The following is an 18,870-nucleotide window of genomic DNA, read 5'->3' as shown; positions in this document are numbered from 1 at the left end:
TATTACAGAATTATCACCACAAGAAAGTTTCCACGACGGAAATTATTATACTGAGGTGTAGATAGTTGACCGTAGATTAATGCTTGAAGAAGTTTGTCGGGGGGTGCGGTCAGCAAAGAACAACATAAATAAACAAAACCATATTTATTTATTTTATGCCTAAAATAAATAAATAAATATGGTTTTGTTTATTTATGTTGTTCTTTGCTGACCGCACCCCCCGACAAACTTCTTCAAGAAATTATTATACAGTGGTTATAAAGTGTCACAGTGTAAAATGTCTTAAATTTTAATTCAAAACTTGAATTTTCATCTGTCAAATAGGAGTTGATAAACATTTTCAATAAGAATTTAAGTAATTTACACGATTTAGGTTTTTTTTTTAAAAGTCGGTATATTGATTTTAGACAGAATACTCAATGATTATTTATACAAAAAGTTGATTGTATAGGTCAATTATAGAATCATTTATTAAATTAGAACGGAAATCATAACTAACCTAAGCCGGATATTACTAAGTCATGTCGCCTTTATTTGGTCACTTCCTTTCCAAGTCTGGTTCATGTTTTCTCTTTCCAATGCTGCCTGTATTCTCCTTTTAATAAAGAAATCTTATTTTAGCCAATTATATAAATCGATAACGAGTAATATCAGGCGAAGAGAGAGAGAGAGAGAGAGAAATTAGATCGGTAGGATTGGATACGGTAGGATACAGACATAAAGGAGACGAAGATAAAGAAGTCTCCGGGGAGAGGATAGGACAAAGGGGACTCGGTATGGCATCCGCCCAGCGCGTGTCTAACGGTACCTCTCGGGATTATATATCTGTGTATCGATACTATCATTCGATATTTATAAGAGGTGATATCGATATTTGAACAATAAATCGAGGTGAATTACAAATATGACCGAATCGGAAAACTATTTACATGAAGTTCAAGTTCTTACTACGAGAAGGTTGGTAGAAAGATCACCATCTATATACATATCTATAAAATGAATAAATATTAAATACATGTATTTGAGTTTAAAAATAAATAAATGTATACGTCTACAATCAATGAATATACAACCCGAGGAATCGGTTAAAATTTATAAGTTATACCTTGTGCGTAATAGGATACATCCTAAGCAATTTGGTTTTTGACCTAGCCATTAATACATTATTGTTAGTTTCCGCGACCAAGTGTAGAATCAAACTCATTCTATCCTGAAGAGGATTTATTAATTTATGTAACACTCAAAAGATCTAAAATGTTTATTGGTTGTAGGTTTTTATAATTTCGTTATACATTTTTATCATGGTAAAACATCACTACTGATAATAATTTGTGAAAGCTACTGAAGATACATTACTAGGCACAGCTGCTAGATAACGCTCCACATTTTCCAACAAGATAGACTGCAATATAAATTAGTGAAGACTCCATTTAAATTCTAACGCTAAGTAACATATCGAGCCGGTTGTAAAAAAAAAATCGATAAGCAGCCGCTATAACAAAAAAAAAACACCGTTTCCTTTCAAGAGCTTAATTATGAAGGAAGAGATAAGAATCCAGGAATAAAGTAAGTTGAAGGATGAATTTGCTGGGTAGGTGAGGAACAGGTAAGGACTCCAGGTATAAGGGGTCCCGCAGGGATCTTTACTGTGTACAATAGCATTCTTTTCATCTGCTCTAGGCTAGGTTTAGCAGACAAATAACTTGAAACCATTTTTCAGGAGTGATACTTTTGAATATTGTAGATAGTGAATATCCAATAATAATAGAAAGGCATTGTGTTAGTTTGTTTTGGTTTTTATTACAGGAAATTATGATCGAATAATATTTCAAGGAATAACTAATAACCATAAGTTTGAGTCATAGAAGCTATTTTCTCAGAACATTTCAAGAATATTTCAATTAAAGATACGGTGACAATCAAATACATGTCATTTGAAATAGAAATGCAAAACATGTACTAACGTGATTTTAAAAGAAGATAACGAAAATAACGAATTCCATCATTTTGTCAAATGATTTTGTCTAACCATAGACGTTTCTTAGGCTAGAAGAGATCAAATTTCTGATGTAGTTATTTTTTTTATATATACAAGGGCTGATGGGGATCAGGAAAAAAGAGAATTAGAAAAACTGCATAAGTATGAAGGTCATTAGGAGTAATTTACACAATTATCTCATTCTGTAGTCAAAAAGAGTATAACAAACCAATTCCTTAGAAATCGACAATAAGGTAATCAACCATTTTAATTATAATGATTAATAACATATCTGCTAATTGGTCACCGGGTAATTAAAATTTAAAAATTAAAACAAAAAAATCATATCAACGATTGCAGCAACTAATTACATTAATATAAGTGCTTTTTTAATAATTAATGAAAAGAGGAGGGAGGAAGGAATTATTATTATTTAAGTAATAAAAACACATGCTATTATTTAGTAGTTACTAATTGTTTAAACTAGAAAGTCTGTTTTCTGTACAGAATGTAACAAAAGATGAGAATAGGAAGACGACAAAGCATTTTTAATGTGGGAACTGAGTTTTCTCCACTATTCACAAATAACATTTTAATGTCCTTCCGTAAAAATTTTACGTGACTTGGTCCGTTTTCCCCCTTTAGATTTACTAATTTCAAAAACATACTCTTTCAATTTAACGGTTGGCCGTTTGTCATACCGAAAATAAATCATTTTTAAATGCAAATTATATTTTACGTTAAATGTATCAGATGATGAGCCCGGGGGAACAAGTGGAAGTGATCAAGATGGCCACTAATGCTCACAGCTGACAGAGATATCTTGAAGGCCGTGGACAAAGGCCGTGCAGTTAGCGGGCACTCAACTATATAGTCCATCTGCTTCCATTCTTACGTCATAGCTACTCATGTTCTCCAATTTCGATTATAATCGATACAGTAAGCAATTATATCGTCCTCACTCTAACCCTAACGGACTTAGTTCATGATACACAAAGCGCATTGTTGAGGTACTTTTTGATCAATAAATGAGTTAATTTTTACTATTGTACTCAACATTATCATACTTGTTGCAAAAATTTATCATTATATTACAATTACATAATTTTTAGTTTAAAAAAAATATGGCTACCATTGTGAAGTACGTTAAATTTTATTAATGATGAGTTTATTTGGCCAACATAATACCTGGAGGCTCTAAAAAAATATACATAAAAATATTCGTCATTTGATAAGCTTTATACAAAGTAGTACTATTTAAACATAAGTGCTTTAAATTTAATAATGTGCTGTTAGATGCGAAAATAATAACAGCCACCACTCGTACATCTCTTCAAAATTGTTTATTAAAAGTCAGTAACCGACCTGACTTGCCAGTTACAATTTGTCATCGTTATTTTTTCAAAAATTAAAAAAAAAAATACTAGAACATTTTACTTTCATAACATCAACGATGGAGAATCCAGAATGTAGATTTTTTTTTTTTATAAAAGAAAAAAATTACTCAAAACATTGGGTAAACAACATACGGAAGCAAAATTATATAAATATGAAATTGGTTTTATTATAGTTTTATATGAAATTGGTCATTTCGAAAAATGTTCAAAGCTACCATAATTTTTATTTTTTTTATTTTTTTTTTTTATGACAGACTAATTAGATAAATTGCAAAAATTAAGTCAACAATTACAATTTTGTGCTGGTAGGTTTTATAATTATCTATTCTACCCCAAGATATAGACATTAATTAGTAAATCACCCGACCAGTATGTGTATATGGTATTATAATTATACATGTAATAAAAAAAATAAATCATTATAGCTACATCTCTTAAAGACTCAGTGGTTGAGTATTTTGTAAGGAAGTATCGTTATGTGGTAAGGAGGTGATCTGGTCAGAATCACGCTTGACCACCAGATTTATGTGTACACACACATATATATATACACACATATATATATATGTATATACTCACACACATATATAGAGAATACATAGGGTATATTAAGACGAGGCGAGCAAGGCTTAAACCAGTTCTGCCACTAGGTAGGTTAGGCCAAGCTTGAAACCAGTTTGATTTCTTTCAGATTTTCGGTTCCCTAACTGTACCTTTCGGGGTACTCACAACTAATTATAATATGCAACAAAATAAAACTATATAACTAAAAAATAAATAAAATCTCAAATTATACCTATAAGCTTCGGCGATTCATTCAGCAAGAGGAATTTAAAGGGCAATTGTAAGAAGATAAGCATAAATTAAGATCCCGAATGATACAGTCAAAACAATATTCTAAATTATATATTATATGAAATACATTATAAAAGCTAAATTAGCATTAAACCTGTTGAAAACAAAATGTTTCGGCGAATCAAAAGGCCAGCAGATTTATTTATGAAATATTTTATATTTATTTCCAATTATAATAATTATTATTATTACATAAAAACATACCATAATTAACATTTTAAAACATCAGAGAAGTGTCGCCCTATTAATAGTTTGAAAATATAAAAATTGCTTCAGAATATGTTTTTCAAAGCAGATTAAAGGATCTAGAGAGAATAGGCCAGAATTTTTAAATTTTCTGCAATGTAAAATAAGTTAAGTACGTAAAATAATTTAACTATTGCCACAATTTTCTGACAAGAAATGTTACCTTCAACGCCATACCTAGAACGATCACCAAATAATTAAATTAATTCAAAATAATAATTATTCGTAAGGAAAAATTGAGAATACATATTGTTATTTTCGATTTAAAGTAAATTTTATTAACCTTAAACATCTAATGTTAACCCTTATCCATTCTAAAATAAGAACAATTTCGTCATTAGATAAATAGTTAAACCACTAAGAGATCAAGGATTGCGACATAAACGGTTACAATTAGAAAGTTCTAGGCAGATATAAAGTCGATTACCAACATCGATTTATTCTAATTGTTCTATTACAAAAGACCGATTGTGAACAGTAGTAAAGCAGAACTTAAAGAAGGGGAAAATCATGACTGATTGGTAAACAATGATTCCGATAGTAGGAATTAAAATAAATAAATACATGGAAGAATGGATAAATTTTCAACCATAAAATCGATACTGAAAATCATTATCTTTTTTAATTTAAGAAGTAAAGGTAACGCACCTTTTTTTTAAAAAAAACAGTTGATTCTAAAGCAATCATATTTGAATCAGAAATAACTGTTTTGCGTTAAGCTGTTAGTTTAATTTATTGGTACCCCTGACTTTTTTATATTCTGTACTCGAATTTTATTTAAGATGTTTTTAAATTTACATTGATGTAACTGTCTTAAAAAAATGTTGGGAAAATATTAATAATATATACACAATTACTTATATTTATTCAATGGTCTTAAATATGCAAACAAAATAGACTATTGAACGCCTAAAGCAAACTCTTATGGGAATGTTTACATGAAAATAGTGATTAAAAAAAATACCGAGTGCTTATTTAATTACAAAGGAGAGACTTGAATTCAAACAGGATTTGAATAAGCTTACAATGAAACACATCATTGTCTTGTCTGCAAAGAGATAAACAAAAACGATACCATTTATCAATTCCCAAATATTTTACTTTCCCATGGACACAATAGGGTCCCTTTTAATAACTACATCTATAAACAAACAGATGGGGAACAACAAAACAGAGTGTACATTGGAAGCACATATTTAGGTTCATAATTACCAATATTTTAGAAATCGTTGGGCATTTCCCACGAGAAAAATAAACTTCGCAACTTGACTAGTAAATTATTAACAAAAAAAAAGAAGTAAAGTATTAGTATATTTGAAGAGTAATGTGAATGAAAACCGATTAAGGTGCTGAGAAAAACAATTGAATAATCTTAACATGTCATTCATTATGAACAACTGCTCTTAACTTAACCAATTGAAATTAAAAACTAATTAACTTCCCTCTTAATTCTTTTTGTCCTATCTGATTCAATGGTACATATATGATCTTTAATGAATGCCTTGACATAAAACAAAAAATAAGTTATTTTCTCTACCTCTCTTTGAAGGTGTATTCCAGTATTTTTCCCAAGTTCAACAGCAATACTCGGCTGATTTTGCAACCTGTTACTCTAAACTCAGTTGCTTGCCATCTTCGTGAAGTCTTAATACACTTTTTTGACTAGTTCTAAAATAAGGCCATCGATACGCGTCTTAACGGTATAATAACACCAATAACAATTCGAGCGAAAATGTGTTATCTTAAACTGAAAATTTTACTTATATCCAACAACATTATAACTCGTTTAAAATAAGGATGTTAATACAATATATCGAACGGTAGGTTCAAATTTCTAAAATCTTTGGACAGGTATTGCCGCAAACCCTAATAAACCAACAAATGGTCGGTAAACCAATAAATTGGTAACCTCGATATTCTGTCGCTAGTCTGTTTCTTGAGATTTTCAGCTTTATAAAATCACAATACGATCCCAAGGAATTGCGCATTACCGCACATTTTAGCTGCTTTAATTGTGTTTGAAACATGCATACACAATTTATCGCAATTCAAATGTGTGGTACAGTTAGTATTTTAATGTATCCGTTTTAATGACTTAAATTAAATAATTAAATGTTGTGTATATTGCATGTTTTTTTTGTGTTTGCTCAATATATGCGAGATCAGCGTTGAATACAATGTATAATGCTGAGTTTTGTTTTATTAGAGCGTGGCTTGGGTTACCAGGATTGCTTAGTCAGTCGACGTCCATCTCTCCAATCCATGTATGGGTACAATCCATTGATCTAACCATTTCCATTTACGATATCAAAGATCGTTGTACTTCATAAAAATATAATTTTTTTTTTTATAAAAATCAAGGAAGAATAACAACAGTTACGAGAAGTATATATTTAAAGCTGCTACATAACATACATGCTGTGCCAAACTATAGCAAATTCGCTCATGTGTTGATGGGTTATTTGGATTGGCTGGTACACATCAAGTATAAGTTTTCTGAATCTGACACAAATTTTTTTTAAAATCATACTCATTGTTAAAAATGAGCGCTTTCTGACAAATTGTATAGCTTCATCCAGTATTGATTTCAACAGCATAAAATATTTTATGGATAATATAAAAGAGATATAACACTATCATAACAAAAACAATTTCTGGCATAGAAAATAAATTAAAAATGCGCGTTGTAAAAATTATTGCGCTATTGCTAACTAACTAAGCAATATTTTAATTTATCTTTTTTTTTAAATTTATTTATTTGATTCACAGCTGTAAAAAAAAAAATCAAAAATAGCTAAGGTGATATAGTGTTGATTTCAACAGGATAAAATGTTTAATGGATAATATAAAGTAGATATAATAACACTATTATAACAAAAAACCTTTCTGCAATAGAAAATAAATAAATAAAAATTTTATCGTTATTGCTGACTAACTAAGCAGAATTAGGCAATCTTTTAATTAATCGATTTTACAATTTATTTATTTCATTCACAGCTGAAAAAAAATAAAAGGCTAATGTCGTATAGTATATATGAGGCTAAGAGAAAAAAAGTAGCTCAACTCACAAAATCTTGTTATTGCAATGTTGATCTTTTTTTTGTACATATAGTGAAAGCTATCATGTTTGATGATTTTTAAATTTATTTTCATGAATGTTTCAAATATATATCAAATATATAGACGCAGTTGGTTGTCCATATAATTCTGCTTTTAGTATGAATGAAATGCAATTCTAGCCTAAACCATGGTGTGAGTTAGGCAATTATTGCTCTTACAGACTCTTATAATACCAAGAAGTCATCAAAGTAGAGGACATCCAATTTATGACTTGAAACATCCAATAAATTTAATTATTACTTTAAAAAAATTAAAGACTAAATTTACACCAACTTTAAAATTCACCCCTGATTGTACTAACCATTCACCAGACCTAGAAATACAAGGATCCAGTTTTTTTTAAACACTAGTATAATTTAAATACCATATCAGATATCACAACTTATAAAATAAACAAGTTTTTTAGACCATTTCTTTGATTTTTTTTTTTTTTTTTTTTTTATCCATTATTATATTAAAGATGTAAACTTCGATTTCATAATATTCCTTATGAAGAAATTAATAATACGCATCAAAATTGCTCTATAGTGTCGCTATTCTTCAAAATATAATAACCTTATAAGAAATCAATAAAAAAAAACTTCAAGGTGTCATAAAAAAAAAAAAAGGAAGGGACCACCTATAAACCTTGAGATTCCAATCAACGGCGATTTGAATTTTATGACCAAACAAAAATATATATTTACAGATCGAAAACAAATCGATAAGGAAAGCATCATTAAGGAGTATTAATTCAATTTAATTTACATATATTTTCAATTCAACAGGTAGCGTTTTGAATTTTTCCCATACGATACAAACAATAAATTAGCTACAAAAGACATAACCTCAAGGATACATTTAATACATTAATAACGATTGTAAGAAAAATGATGGAGAGGGTGGAAAACTACCGAACACCAGCAGTAGATGTATTCAATGGCATACATCAATTTTTTTCACTCTCGATAATGCAACTTTATAAAAAATGTTAGACGTCAGCAAGTTTTGACGCAATTGCCTAAATTTATCAAATTTAAATCTAATAAAAAAACAAAATAAATAAAACACGCTAAAAGCATTGCCATGCATGGAAGCTTTTCGCCATTCCATGCACTAGACATTCAGACGAATCTTAAGATGTTTACTGAATATAAAACTCAAAATAAATTATCATATCACCACTACTCATTTACTAATTAAATTACGAAAACATTTAATTGTAACTTAAATGAAATGGATAAGCAAATAAAACAATGTTGCATGTTTTATTGTTCAATAATTTTAGTGTCGTGATATAAAATTATAAATCTGAAATTGTAAGAATTTAAACAAAATTCTCCGATACAATAGTTTTGTCAGAGTACATAAAGGGGTTGAACACGTGTGTGATAAATGATTCAGAAATTCACAGTAACGACTTTTTTTAGACTCTCATTCAATGTAAGTATCGATCGACATTAAAGAAAAAAAAATGGGGTGATCATAAAAATAGTTAAGCACAAATATATAATACTCAACGTTATACAAAAGCAATAGTTAAATATTATAAAGACATAATATATACTAACAAAATAATGTTTTATAAGTAAATAAAATCAAAATAAATATAAATTATATTGATGTTTTGAAAACTGATAGAATTTGTTCGTTTATTTACAAGATTTAATTAAATAACAACAGTTATTCAATCAAAATTAATACAGACTGTATTTATTTTACCTATTTACAAATAATTAGAAATTAACTGATAATTTTTAAACTGAAAAAAAATTATTTAATTAAATAACTGTTGTTATTTAATTAAAGTTTAATATGTAATATGATTATTTTACTTACTTACAAATAATTAAAAATTCGTATTTTTTTTTTTAACTGAAGAATTGAAATAATTTTTATAATGCTTCATACTTTATTATTTGTATACGATTCGTAAAAAATGGCAATTGAAAAAAAAATTATAGGAGTCTTTAACATCATCGGATCTTTTATGGGTATGGTGTTGTTTGACTTGTTTTTCTGATAAATTATGTTGGTATTGTTTTGGTTAATGACTTCTGTATGAACATAAAACGGTACTAAGACATTTTAATATTGTTAAAGTTTTCATTATGTCAATTATTATGTTTCACGACCGAACACCTCATCTTTAGTTTGAGAATAATAATAAAACGTCAATCATATAAAAGATAATAGTTTTTAATGTTTTATAAGTGATTTCCACTCCCCTCACTTTATTTAATTTAATTTTATGAAATCATTAAATAAAATAAAACGCGCAAAATATTTATACAATATCAAATAGTTAGATTTTTAAATAACTAAAATGATTTACCAAGGAAACAAAAATAATTGTATAATAAATTCAACAATTTTTAAATAGTCCACAATTATAATAAAAAAAATAGTATACTAAATTTTGAAATAATGTTTACACATTCTTAATTTAAACATGAAGCCTATATTGAAAAAAAAAGTCTTCCACATTTATTGGAGACTTTAAACTGAAATAAGATATTTTCTATTATAATTAAGTAATTTAATTTAGAATTTACGATTTGTTAATAAGTATGTTTTTTTCTTTTGTTTTTTCAAGACACAATATTCTGCTTGATGAAAATGGTCCTCCTTAGAATGGATACAGATACAATACTCGCTCTAGAACCCTCTGCTGCACAAACGTCCGTTAGAAGAGGCTAGACGTACGTTTTCAGGACGGACGATATAGCAGGGAGCAGCTGTCGGGGACGGTTGGGGCAGCTGCTACATCCCCTTGCGCGCACACACAATGCGTGCGCCTAACACTTGTTGAATCTGGTCTCTTGCGCGCAAGGGAAGAGACCTGTAGCTTCCAAGGAGCGCCTCCGCCTTTCTTAAGCGTTAAATATTAAGATTTCTGTGTCTTTAATCCGACAGAGGGATATAGAGAATAAAGTTTCGTCCCAGTGATCTTTTTTAAATGTCAAAAACTGTAAATAGGTTTAGAAATGGAAAAACCTATCTAGGCGTGTTTCTTAGTTTTTGACAGTCACAAATTATCGCTGAATCAACCCTTCTAATGGAATAAGTATCCGAAACTGAAACATATGGAGTGAGATGATATGGTAATTATCGATTCTTTTTGGCAGAACTCTATGGATTTTGGATTTGAAATTTTTTAATTATGTTCCACAATGTTGCGAAACGGGACTACTTTTTTTCTATTGTTCCAGACCCTTCTCTTCGATTGTCTTTTATATATTGTATTAGAAAAAACCATTAATATCTTTTATAGCATTGCATTTTTATTTAATTAATAAATTATTTGAATGTCTAATATCGCCTGAAATTAACAAATAAAGGAAAAGTACAATCTTACATTGTAGATATAGGACGTATTTCATTATGACTTCATTAGAACTAAGAGTTTGGAAGTTATAATGAAAATCAGAACTTAAAAATCTGCAATATAAGAACATGATATGAATGAGGAAGAAGCGATGATAATATCTGAATATATGAGGAAGAATCCTAAATTGTAAGAACTGTAAATGAGAAGAATTCGATGCTTTAATGAAGTACTAAATATTGTCTACAACCAATAAGACCTAATATGCCTCATCATTGTAAAAAATAATGTAATACATTTTATTTACAAATAAAAAATAAAGAAAAAATATACTGTCTTGTTAGAACGGCACTACAGTAACTCGCAAAGAAATCACCAACTAATACAACTCCAATGATAGTTCTGTCATTTCAGCTTTGTGTTAGAATTCCACGTATCTTGTCAAGCAGTAGCTTTAAGTAGTGAGCTTGTCCATATGATACGTTATAAAAAGGAACAATAAAAAAATATATAAAACTATATTATGAAAAAAATCAGTAAAACTATAACACATTTTAAGAAGAAAGGGAGTTTTGTTAGATTTTCTCGAAAGAGAAATCAATACTAAAGCGAAAATTGTAATCAACAATATCTTTAATTTTAAACTAATTGCGAGTACTGAAAATATAAATAATATTTGACTTTGACAAACAATACAAATTAACTTTAATTTGATTTAATACTAAAATAAAAAGCTGTGCTTTTTATTATAATACAAAGAAAAAATTATCATATGAAGGATAATGAACATATAAACGTATTAATAATTTCATAATTGACCTCATATAAATTCTAATCAACCAGAAATGTTATAATCACATTAGGGATATTAATATTACTAACTTATATTTAAGCTCATATTTTAAACAATAAATAATCAATTTGTTTTTTGTAATATGGCAGTATAATTTATTTTTAAAAATAATTCAATAAAAAATCATAATTTAGTATATCGAATAAATTAATCATTGATGATTCATTAATATACCCCATATAAACTTACAAAGCACTACTAGTAATTTATATTTTAGTTATTAAATATTTTTATCAATTTAAAACTTGAAATGATTCAAATCAGTTCTTTCTAATATTTTTTAACTATGTTAATAATACGTAACAGTTACGTTGCATGCATGTAACGTAGCAAAAGCAGAATATACAGTATATATTTATTTTATTTTTTAAGTTTAAACCATAAGATCTCGAGATAAAAAATAAGCTTATAAAAAATCCAATTATGATTAAATTATATCAAATTATTAAAATATTTTATAAATACACATTAGTCATTAAAGCATGTAATAACATATATCTTTTTTAAAATTTTATTCCTTAATTTTTTTTTCGGTATGTTATTTATAAATAAAATTCCTACCAATAACTTGATATCGTTTATTTATAAATATTTTTAATATAATATAATAAATATAAATATATTTTTTTTTTGTTTTGACAATTTGTTTTTTGTTAATTGAATATTTTCTACTATAGTTATAAACAGATTTTTCAAACAATTTTATTTTAGCTTTAATTATAATTATACTGCATGATTATATGTAATCAGTTTAATTTTTTTTTAATAAGATGAGATGAATAGAATATCATTTTTAAATATCAAAACACATTATAATGATACTAAATCAGATAAAAGATATTGCTTTAAATGAATTTAAAGTTTAAAATGCCAACAGGAGATATATAGTGTAGTTATGGTAGGAAGGGAGAAGCAGGCAATGAGCACAAGGGAGAGAACACAATGGACCTATTGTGTGCAAGGGCTCGAGGTAGCAAGGCAATACAGCCCTTCGTATTTTTACAGCTGTGGAAATTTGCCTGTTTTTGCAGAAAAATCGTTATCTCAGTTATAAATAATAATATAACAAATGAATTAAGTCATAGAAACACTTTAACTTAGAGTAAAGCTTCGATGCAGAGTTATAAAACTCGAAAAAACCCTTTTAAGGTATAACAGAGCAATCGTTATGTAATGAATTATCTTTATTTCAAAAAATAATAAAATTAATCATATTCAAAATATTTGTATTTTCATACATCGTTCAAGGGCTATATTACTAGTGTTTTAAATGGAATGGATACGGTTTGCCCTGAGGAGTACATCTGGACGATAAACCAAGTCGTGGAGTCAAAATGAAGATTCTATACATTTGTCAAACCAAGGCAAATTAGCGCATACGCGATTGTTTGGATGGTACATGCTGGCCAGAATTTGTGGCCGAGCCGTCAAGTGTAGGTTTTTAGGCACAAATTAAAGGGCGTTAGGCAAGGGCTTAACACATTTATGCTCAGTTAGTAATGTCTTAAAACTGCCAACAAGTAAATATATAAGCTCCCCGTGTTTTAATTAATTAAAGAATTCTCTAAACCTTCGGAATTAAAAATATAACTACTTTGAAATAGAATATGTTCTAATACCCTTCCAATCTTTAAATCCCGTATTTTCAACCACCGTCTGACCTCCCGACTCCGATTTAAATAGATGGAGAGAGAAATAATATTTAACATAAATATTATTAGATTTTTAAAATATTTATTGAGCTATATAAGGATATTAGTAATATAATTTATTTCATTTTAGTAGAGTTATATTCTTAAGATTTATTATTTGTTAGAGGATTTATTCTATTTCATTTTTTTTTTCATTACCTTTTATGTTGGTTTATTTATTTATTTATCTTCTGTATTTGATAATTCTGATTTTTGTTTAAACTTGTAAATATGTATAGTAACAGTTATTGTACCTTATGTTTATTATTTTTAGTTTACTCGTATTTGATTCTTTTTAATTTTCATTTATAATGTCTGACCTCCCGATTCCGGAAGAAAAACAAGTTAAAGTTTCAAATAAGATGAAACAGATGGAGAGAGAAATAAAATTTAACATAAATATTTATTAAGCTATATATTAGTAATATAATTTATTTCATTTTAATAGAATTATATCCTTAAAATTTATTATTTGTTGGAGGAATTATTTTATTCATTATTTTTTTCCAGAAACGAGGATTCCGACATTAGTTTCTTTCTTTACCTAGCATTTGTAGGTAAATTGGATTTGCAGCTAGCGACGAAAGTGTGGATTCAACTTTAGATTCCTCAAATGACTGATTTAAATATACTTCTATTTGAACTGAAGGCAACCCCTTTGCCGGAACAATTAACATAATACTCCTAAACCAGTTGAAAATACATTTTTCCCTATAAATGCAAAAAGAAATGAAACAACAGACTTATTGTTTATTTGGAAGAGTGGCGCAATAGAAGTGTTTTAATGTTAGCCGATTCAAATTTATTTATATCTGTCCCTCAATTCACAGGTAAATCCTGAATTCTTTTATAGTCGTAGTAATAGTGGTTCATCTCCATTTTTGATCATTTAATCACGAATCATGAATATTTTTAGATCTAGAAGCCGAACTAAATATAAATTGACATTGCTACAAATATTGAAAAGTAAAAATCTGACTTTCTTTTATCAACGCAATATACATCAATAGAAGATTTCTAGGTAAAAAACGAAATAAAAAATATTTTGTTTTTGCGGCAATCTTCTTTTAAGTATACGATAAATATCTCAATCAAATTTACAGTTGAGCTATGTATAATTCATTAAATTCATAACTGTCTGCATATTCATGAAATTAAATATTTTTTTCGTAAACAAAATTATTATAATATGTATTTCAAATTAAAAAATTGTGAAATATTTAAAATAAAATCATCTTTAAGTTAATTTAACGAACATATGATAACGAATAGGTAATACAAAAATTAATCACTTTGTTGATTAGATTTTTTACTAATCATATTCGCTAGTCTTATAAATAATAGTCCGGTTAGCTTACTAACGTAGCTTCATCCGCGTTTATTTCTCATACAATATTAGAGATATAGATAATTTGAAATAGTTTTTAAACTACTGATGTAATAAAACACTAAGTAATTAGTAATAAACAGAAGAGGATTGTTCAAGACAAGCAAGTCCACTGAGAATAATAATTATTATTTTAAAATATCTAAATGTATAAACAATAGCAATAAAATATATGATCTATATTTATAAAATATACTAATAATGGTATAAAAGGATTTTTATATTAAATAATGACATAAGCGGAAACGAGAAGTGTTGCGGTATTCAACGCGAACACCTGCCGCCTTCAAAACGGTCAATACAAAACGCAACGTGATCTAGTTTTGGAAATACTATAAAACATAATTTATTTATTATAATATTACAGTATTTATTTTATTTGATTGATACAAAAATTTATTGGAATATGTTTAACATAAAATGTTTGAATCTCCTGTTGAATATTTAATCTTAACTAGATTTCTTATAAAGATGCATCAGACACGAAAAAGTTTATTTCTAATTTTCACAAACGATATATTTTTTTTTCAAATGACCGAAGAAATTTCTACGCTCACTTTTGCACTTCCGCCCACCGAACTATATAATCATCCGGATGCGGTTGAAAAATATCGCAATCAACCCGTCAAAAAGATTACAATATACTAATCGATATATTTCCGTAATATGAATATCAATTATTTATATTAAAAACTCATAAGACTTCCGTATTTAATTTTGTTATCTACAACAGAAGAATAACATACATGTAAATGAATTAATATATATATTGAATACATGAGGGAGGGATAAAATTTGACTATTTTGATTAGAAATTCTGTAGAAAAATAATATAACGATTACATAATAGTTACTGCAATATTTTAAAGCTATTTATTATAATATTAATTAATATCATTAAGAATTAACAATATAAATTAAACTCAAACTTGGTAAACAGCATTGGAAATCAAAAGTAACTTACATTCAATCATTACAAAGATGGCCCAGAATTCATAATAACACCGAATTTAAAAAGTATTTAAGGTATTTTTAAAAATATTTAAGCCTGTTTAAGAGTTGTCCAATTTTATGAATGAAGAACACGCAAAATCAAAAGAATGCATCAATTACTGAATTAATGAATTTTATTATGACAGTATGTGTTACACCGATGTTAAAGTAAGGAGTTGTTAAATTATAATCGAGAAAAACAAAGAAATAAATTATTAAAATTGAAAGTAATTTAATATGCATTAATTCTTTGATAATAAAACACGAGTTCTTATAAAATAAAAGAGGACTTCAGAATAAGTATTATTTTATATTTAACATTAAGATTTAGAAAACAAATGCGCTATTAAAAATTATTAATTATACATAAATAAATTAATCCTAATTAATAATTATAAATAATAACTAATTCTAATTTGGAATATCACCTTCTTGTATCATTGAATTTTTATATACGAATTGAGAGAAATACAAAAATAAATAGAGAAATAAACATATAGAAATACTACTTCAAAATTGTATCATTACACGGATATCAATTAAATATTTGATCTTATGTATTAATATGGCAGTGTGTCAGTCAAAATATAACAAAAATAAATTCAATGTCTGAAGAAGTTTCGGTCCATGAAGACTAGATACTGTATCAGGAAGTAGTAGAGAGTAATATTTTTAAAAAAATTGAACAAGGGATGAAAGTATGAAATATAAGATAAAATAAAACTGGAAATTTTTAGTAAAAGAAACCAAGAGTTATTGAAAATGAAATCATAAACACAGTTAAATAATGAAAGGATTAAAAACAACGAAGTAATGTAAAATGTAAAGAAGACTAAAATAATGAGTAATAATAAGAAATAAGACAGAGCATATAATTTAAATATAGATTAAAAGTACATAAAAAACAAAAAACCCTCAGCATCCACCAGTTATTAGACTTTTTTTCGGTTTATTATGACCGCCACGAATAAATCCAATGCTTTATCAATTTATTTACTGGTGACATTGAAATGGGACTTCGACTTATGTAGCCAAAAGAAATTTCTTGAAAAAAACAAATAACGGATGGTTCCTCATTGTGTATGTGAGTTCATTTATGTACGATTATTAATACTCAATCTTAAAAAACGAAGTTTTTGCAAATAAAAGCATATCGTTTCGCAAAGTTACGAAGCTTCAAGTATTGTCAATTGTAGTGCCTTAGGAAATGGTAACTTATAATGCACTCATAAACATCATTAAGAAAAACTTCAATCATAAACTATATTTTAATAGTATGGTATAAAATCATAACTTCTAATTTAAAATTAATCATGCACTGATGTCTCTAATACAAATAATTAACGATTAAATAATGGATATCCCTAAATGTAAAACGAAATGAAAACAAAACATTAGGCTGGCGGCCGGTGAGGCATGCTTAAAGGGAGCCACCGGCAGTTAACATATTTAACAAATACAAACATAATAACATAGCTTTAGTAAACATGTTAAAGAGGTAAAGTAAACAAACAACAAGGAGATTATCAGGAAGCCGGGATAGCAACAACCTAATCACTTACCCCCTTGTACCGAATGCAACAATCTCAACAAAACCAGCAACAACGCAACTGCCATAAGCCTAGCCCGCGACTTCAATATACACTGAACTCCATAGTGCGAAACTTATGGAAAAGTCTTGTGCAAGAGTTCGGCAAGGCCCAGACACCGTGGGACCAGAAGCAATAGACAAATATGCCGCAGATAAAAATATACATAGATATATCGGCCAATATGGAATAAATATCGCTAGACTTGAAGGAGCCAATACTTCCCCGTGCGAACCGTTCCGTTCTCACGTAGAATTCAGTGATAAAGCAATTAAAATCAACCCAGGCTCCCTTTTTTAAAGCCATATATAAATATTGTAAATTTATAACTCTGTATAAAAGGCTGAGGAAAAATTCCCGTTAAGGAAAGTTGTTGACATCTAGATACTGCAGGGGGACTAGTTTTCCGAATAAGGGACGTCTTGTGCAGTCGGGATTCTGTGCCTTCTGGCTCAAACAGGTGGGCCCTGCACGTGATTTGGAGGCGGCCATGTTTGTTGATGGTACCCCCGAACAGGTGGGGGTTGAAGAGATTTGGAGATTTTTGTGATAATAACAACAGACAATCATAATTGATAATCATTTTGCTAACATGACAAGGAGAATACGGGCGAAGTTCGCGCTGGTCTTGGGTCGTAGAACGAATTCAATATTTAATATAAATACACACCATTATTTTTACAATAATAGATGTTGAGAAAAATACAGATTTTTTTAAAAATCTAAATAAAAATTTGAAGAATCACTGATGTTATTTTACAAAACACCAATGGCCTATAACAAAGTTGAGAAAACAAAATTCACATATTCAAAATAAATGAACAAATATTTGGCTTACCATTAACAGCGACCGGGAGAAGTACTCCAATTATCGTGACGAAAAAATAATCCAAAAGCCGCTTCATTTTTCGGGCGAAGCGACCGACACAAACACTGCCTCGCTCAGGTAAGTCGCATAGTATCCCACTAAATGAACACTACAACACACAGCTCAACACTCGCGGAATGTACTCTATGTATCGGTATGTATGAGGATATGTCAAGGTATATAGGCGTTTAAATGCGATACACTAAATAACATATACACTACTGACATGGACACACTGGCATACTACGTACTCGACAACGGCCTGTTGGGATCTGAGGGGCAGGTGGTGGAGGGGAGAGGACCAGTGTATTCCTCCGCGCTCCAGCACACACGGACCTAGGTTCACTCCTTCCAGCTCCAGGGTTATTTTTATCTCGATCCAGCTTATCTTCGAAGCATTCAATATAAACAATCCATTAAACTAAAAAATAATAAATATTTCTCCAGCTCCGATAAAGGTCAACCAGAAATGAAAAGAGACTTAAACGTAAAAGAAAGGACTATTTTCTCTGGAGAACTGGAGGGGCAGTTCTGGCGGGAACTGGAGCTCTCCCTGCCGGTCCGCCTACGAACTAGAGCCGGCTTA

At 28.7% G+C, this 18,870-nt stretch overlaps 1 protein-coding gene across 4 annotated transcripts in view; it reads right to left on the bottom strand.

Moving 5' to 3' along the window:
- N (neurogenic locus Notch protein) overlaps positions 1–18,566 on the bottom strand; it is a 237,499-nt gene extending 218,933 nt beyond the window's left edge. For all 4 annotated transcript variants that reach the window (XM_014430838.2, XM_014430839.2, XM_024360766.2 and 1 more), the window contains exon 1: positions 18,255–18,566. In XM_014430838.2, coding sequence (XP_014286324.1) covers positions 18,255–18,321 — 67 coding nt within the window. In that variant the 5' untranslated portion in view covers positions 18,322–18,566. The remainder of the gene's footprint in view (positions 1–18,254) is intronic.
- Between the last annotated feature and the right edge of the window lie 304 nt (positions 18,567–18,870).

This window comes from Halyomorpha halys, unplaced genomic scaffold (assembly GCF_000696795.3).
Source record: "Halyomorpha halys isolate HHAL.00 unplaced genomic scaffold, Hhal_1.1 Scaffold916.1, whole genome shotgun sequence".
NCBI lineage: Eukaryota > Metazoa > Arthropoda > Insecta > Hemiptera > Pentatomidae > Halyomorpha > Halyomorpha halys.
Note: the sequence above shows the minus strand (reverse complement) of the source record. Positions and strands in the feature narration are given on the sequence as shown.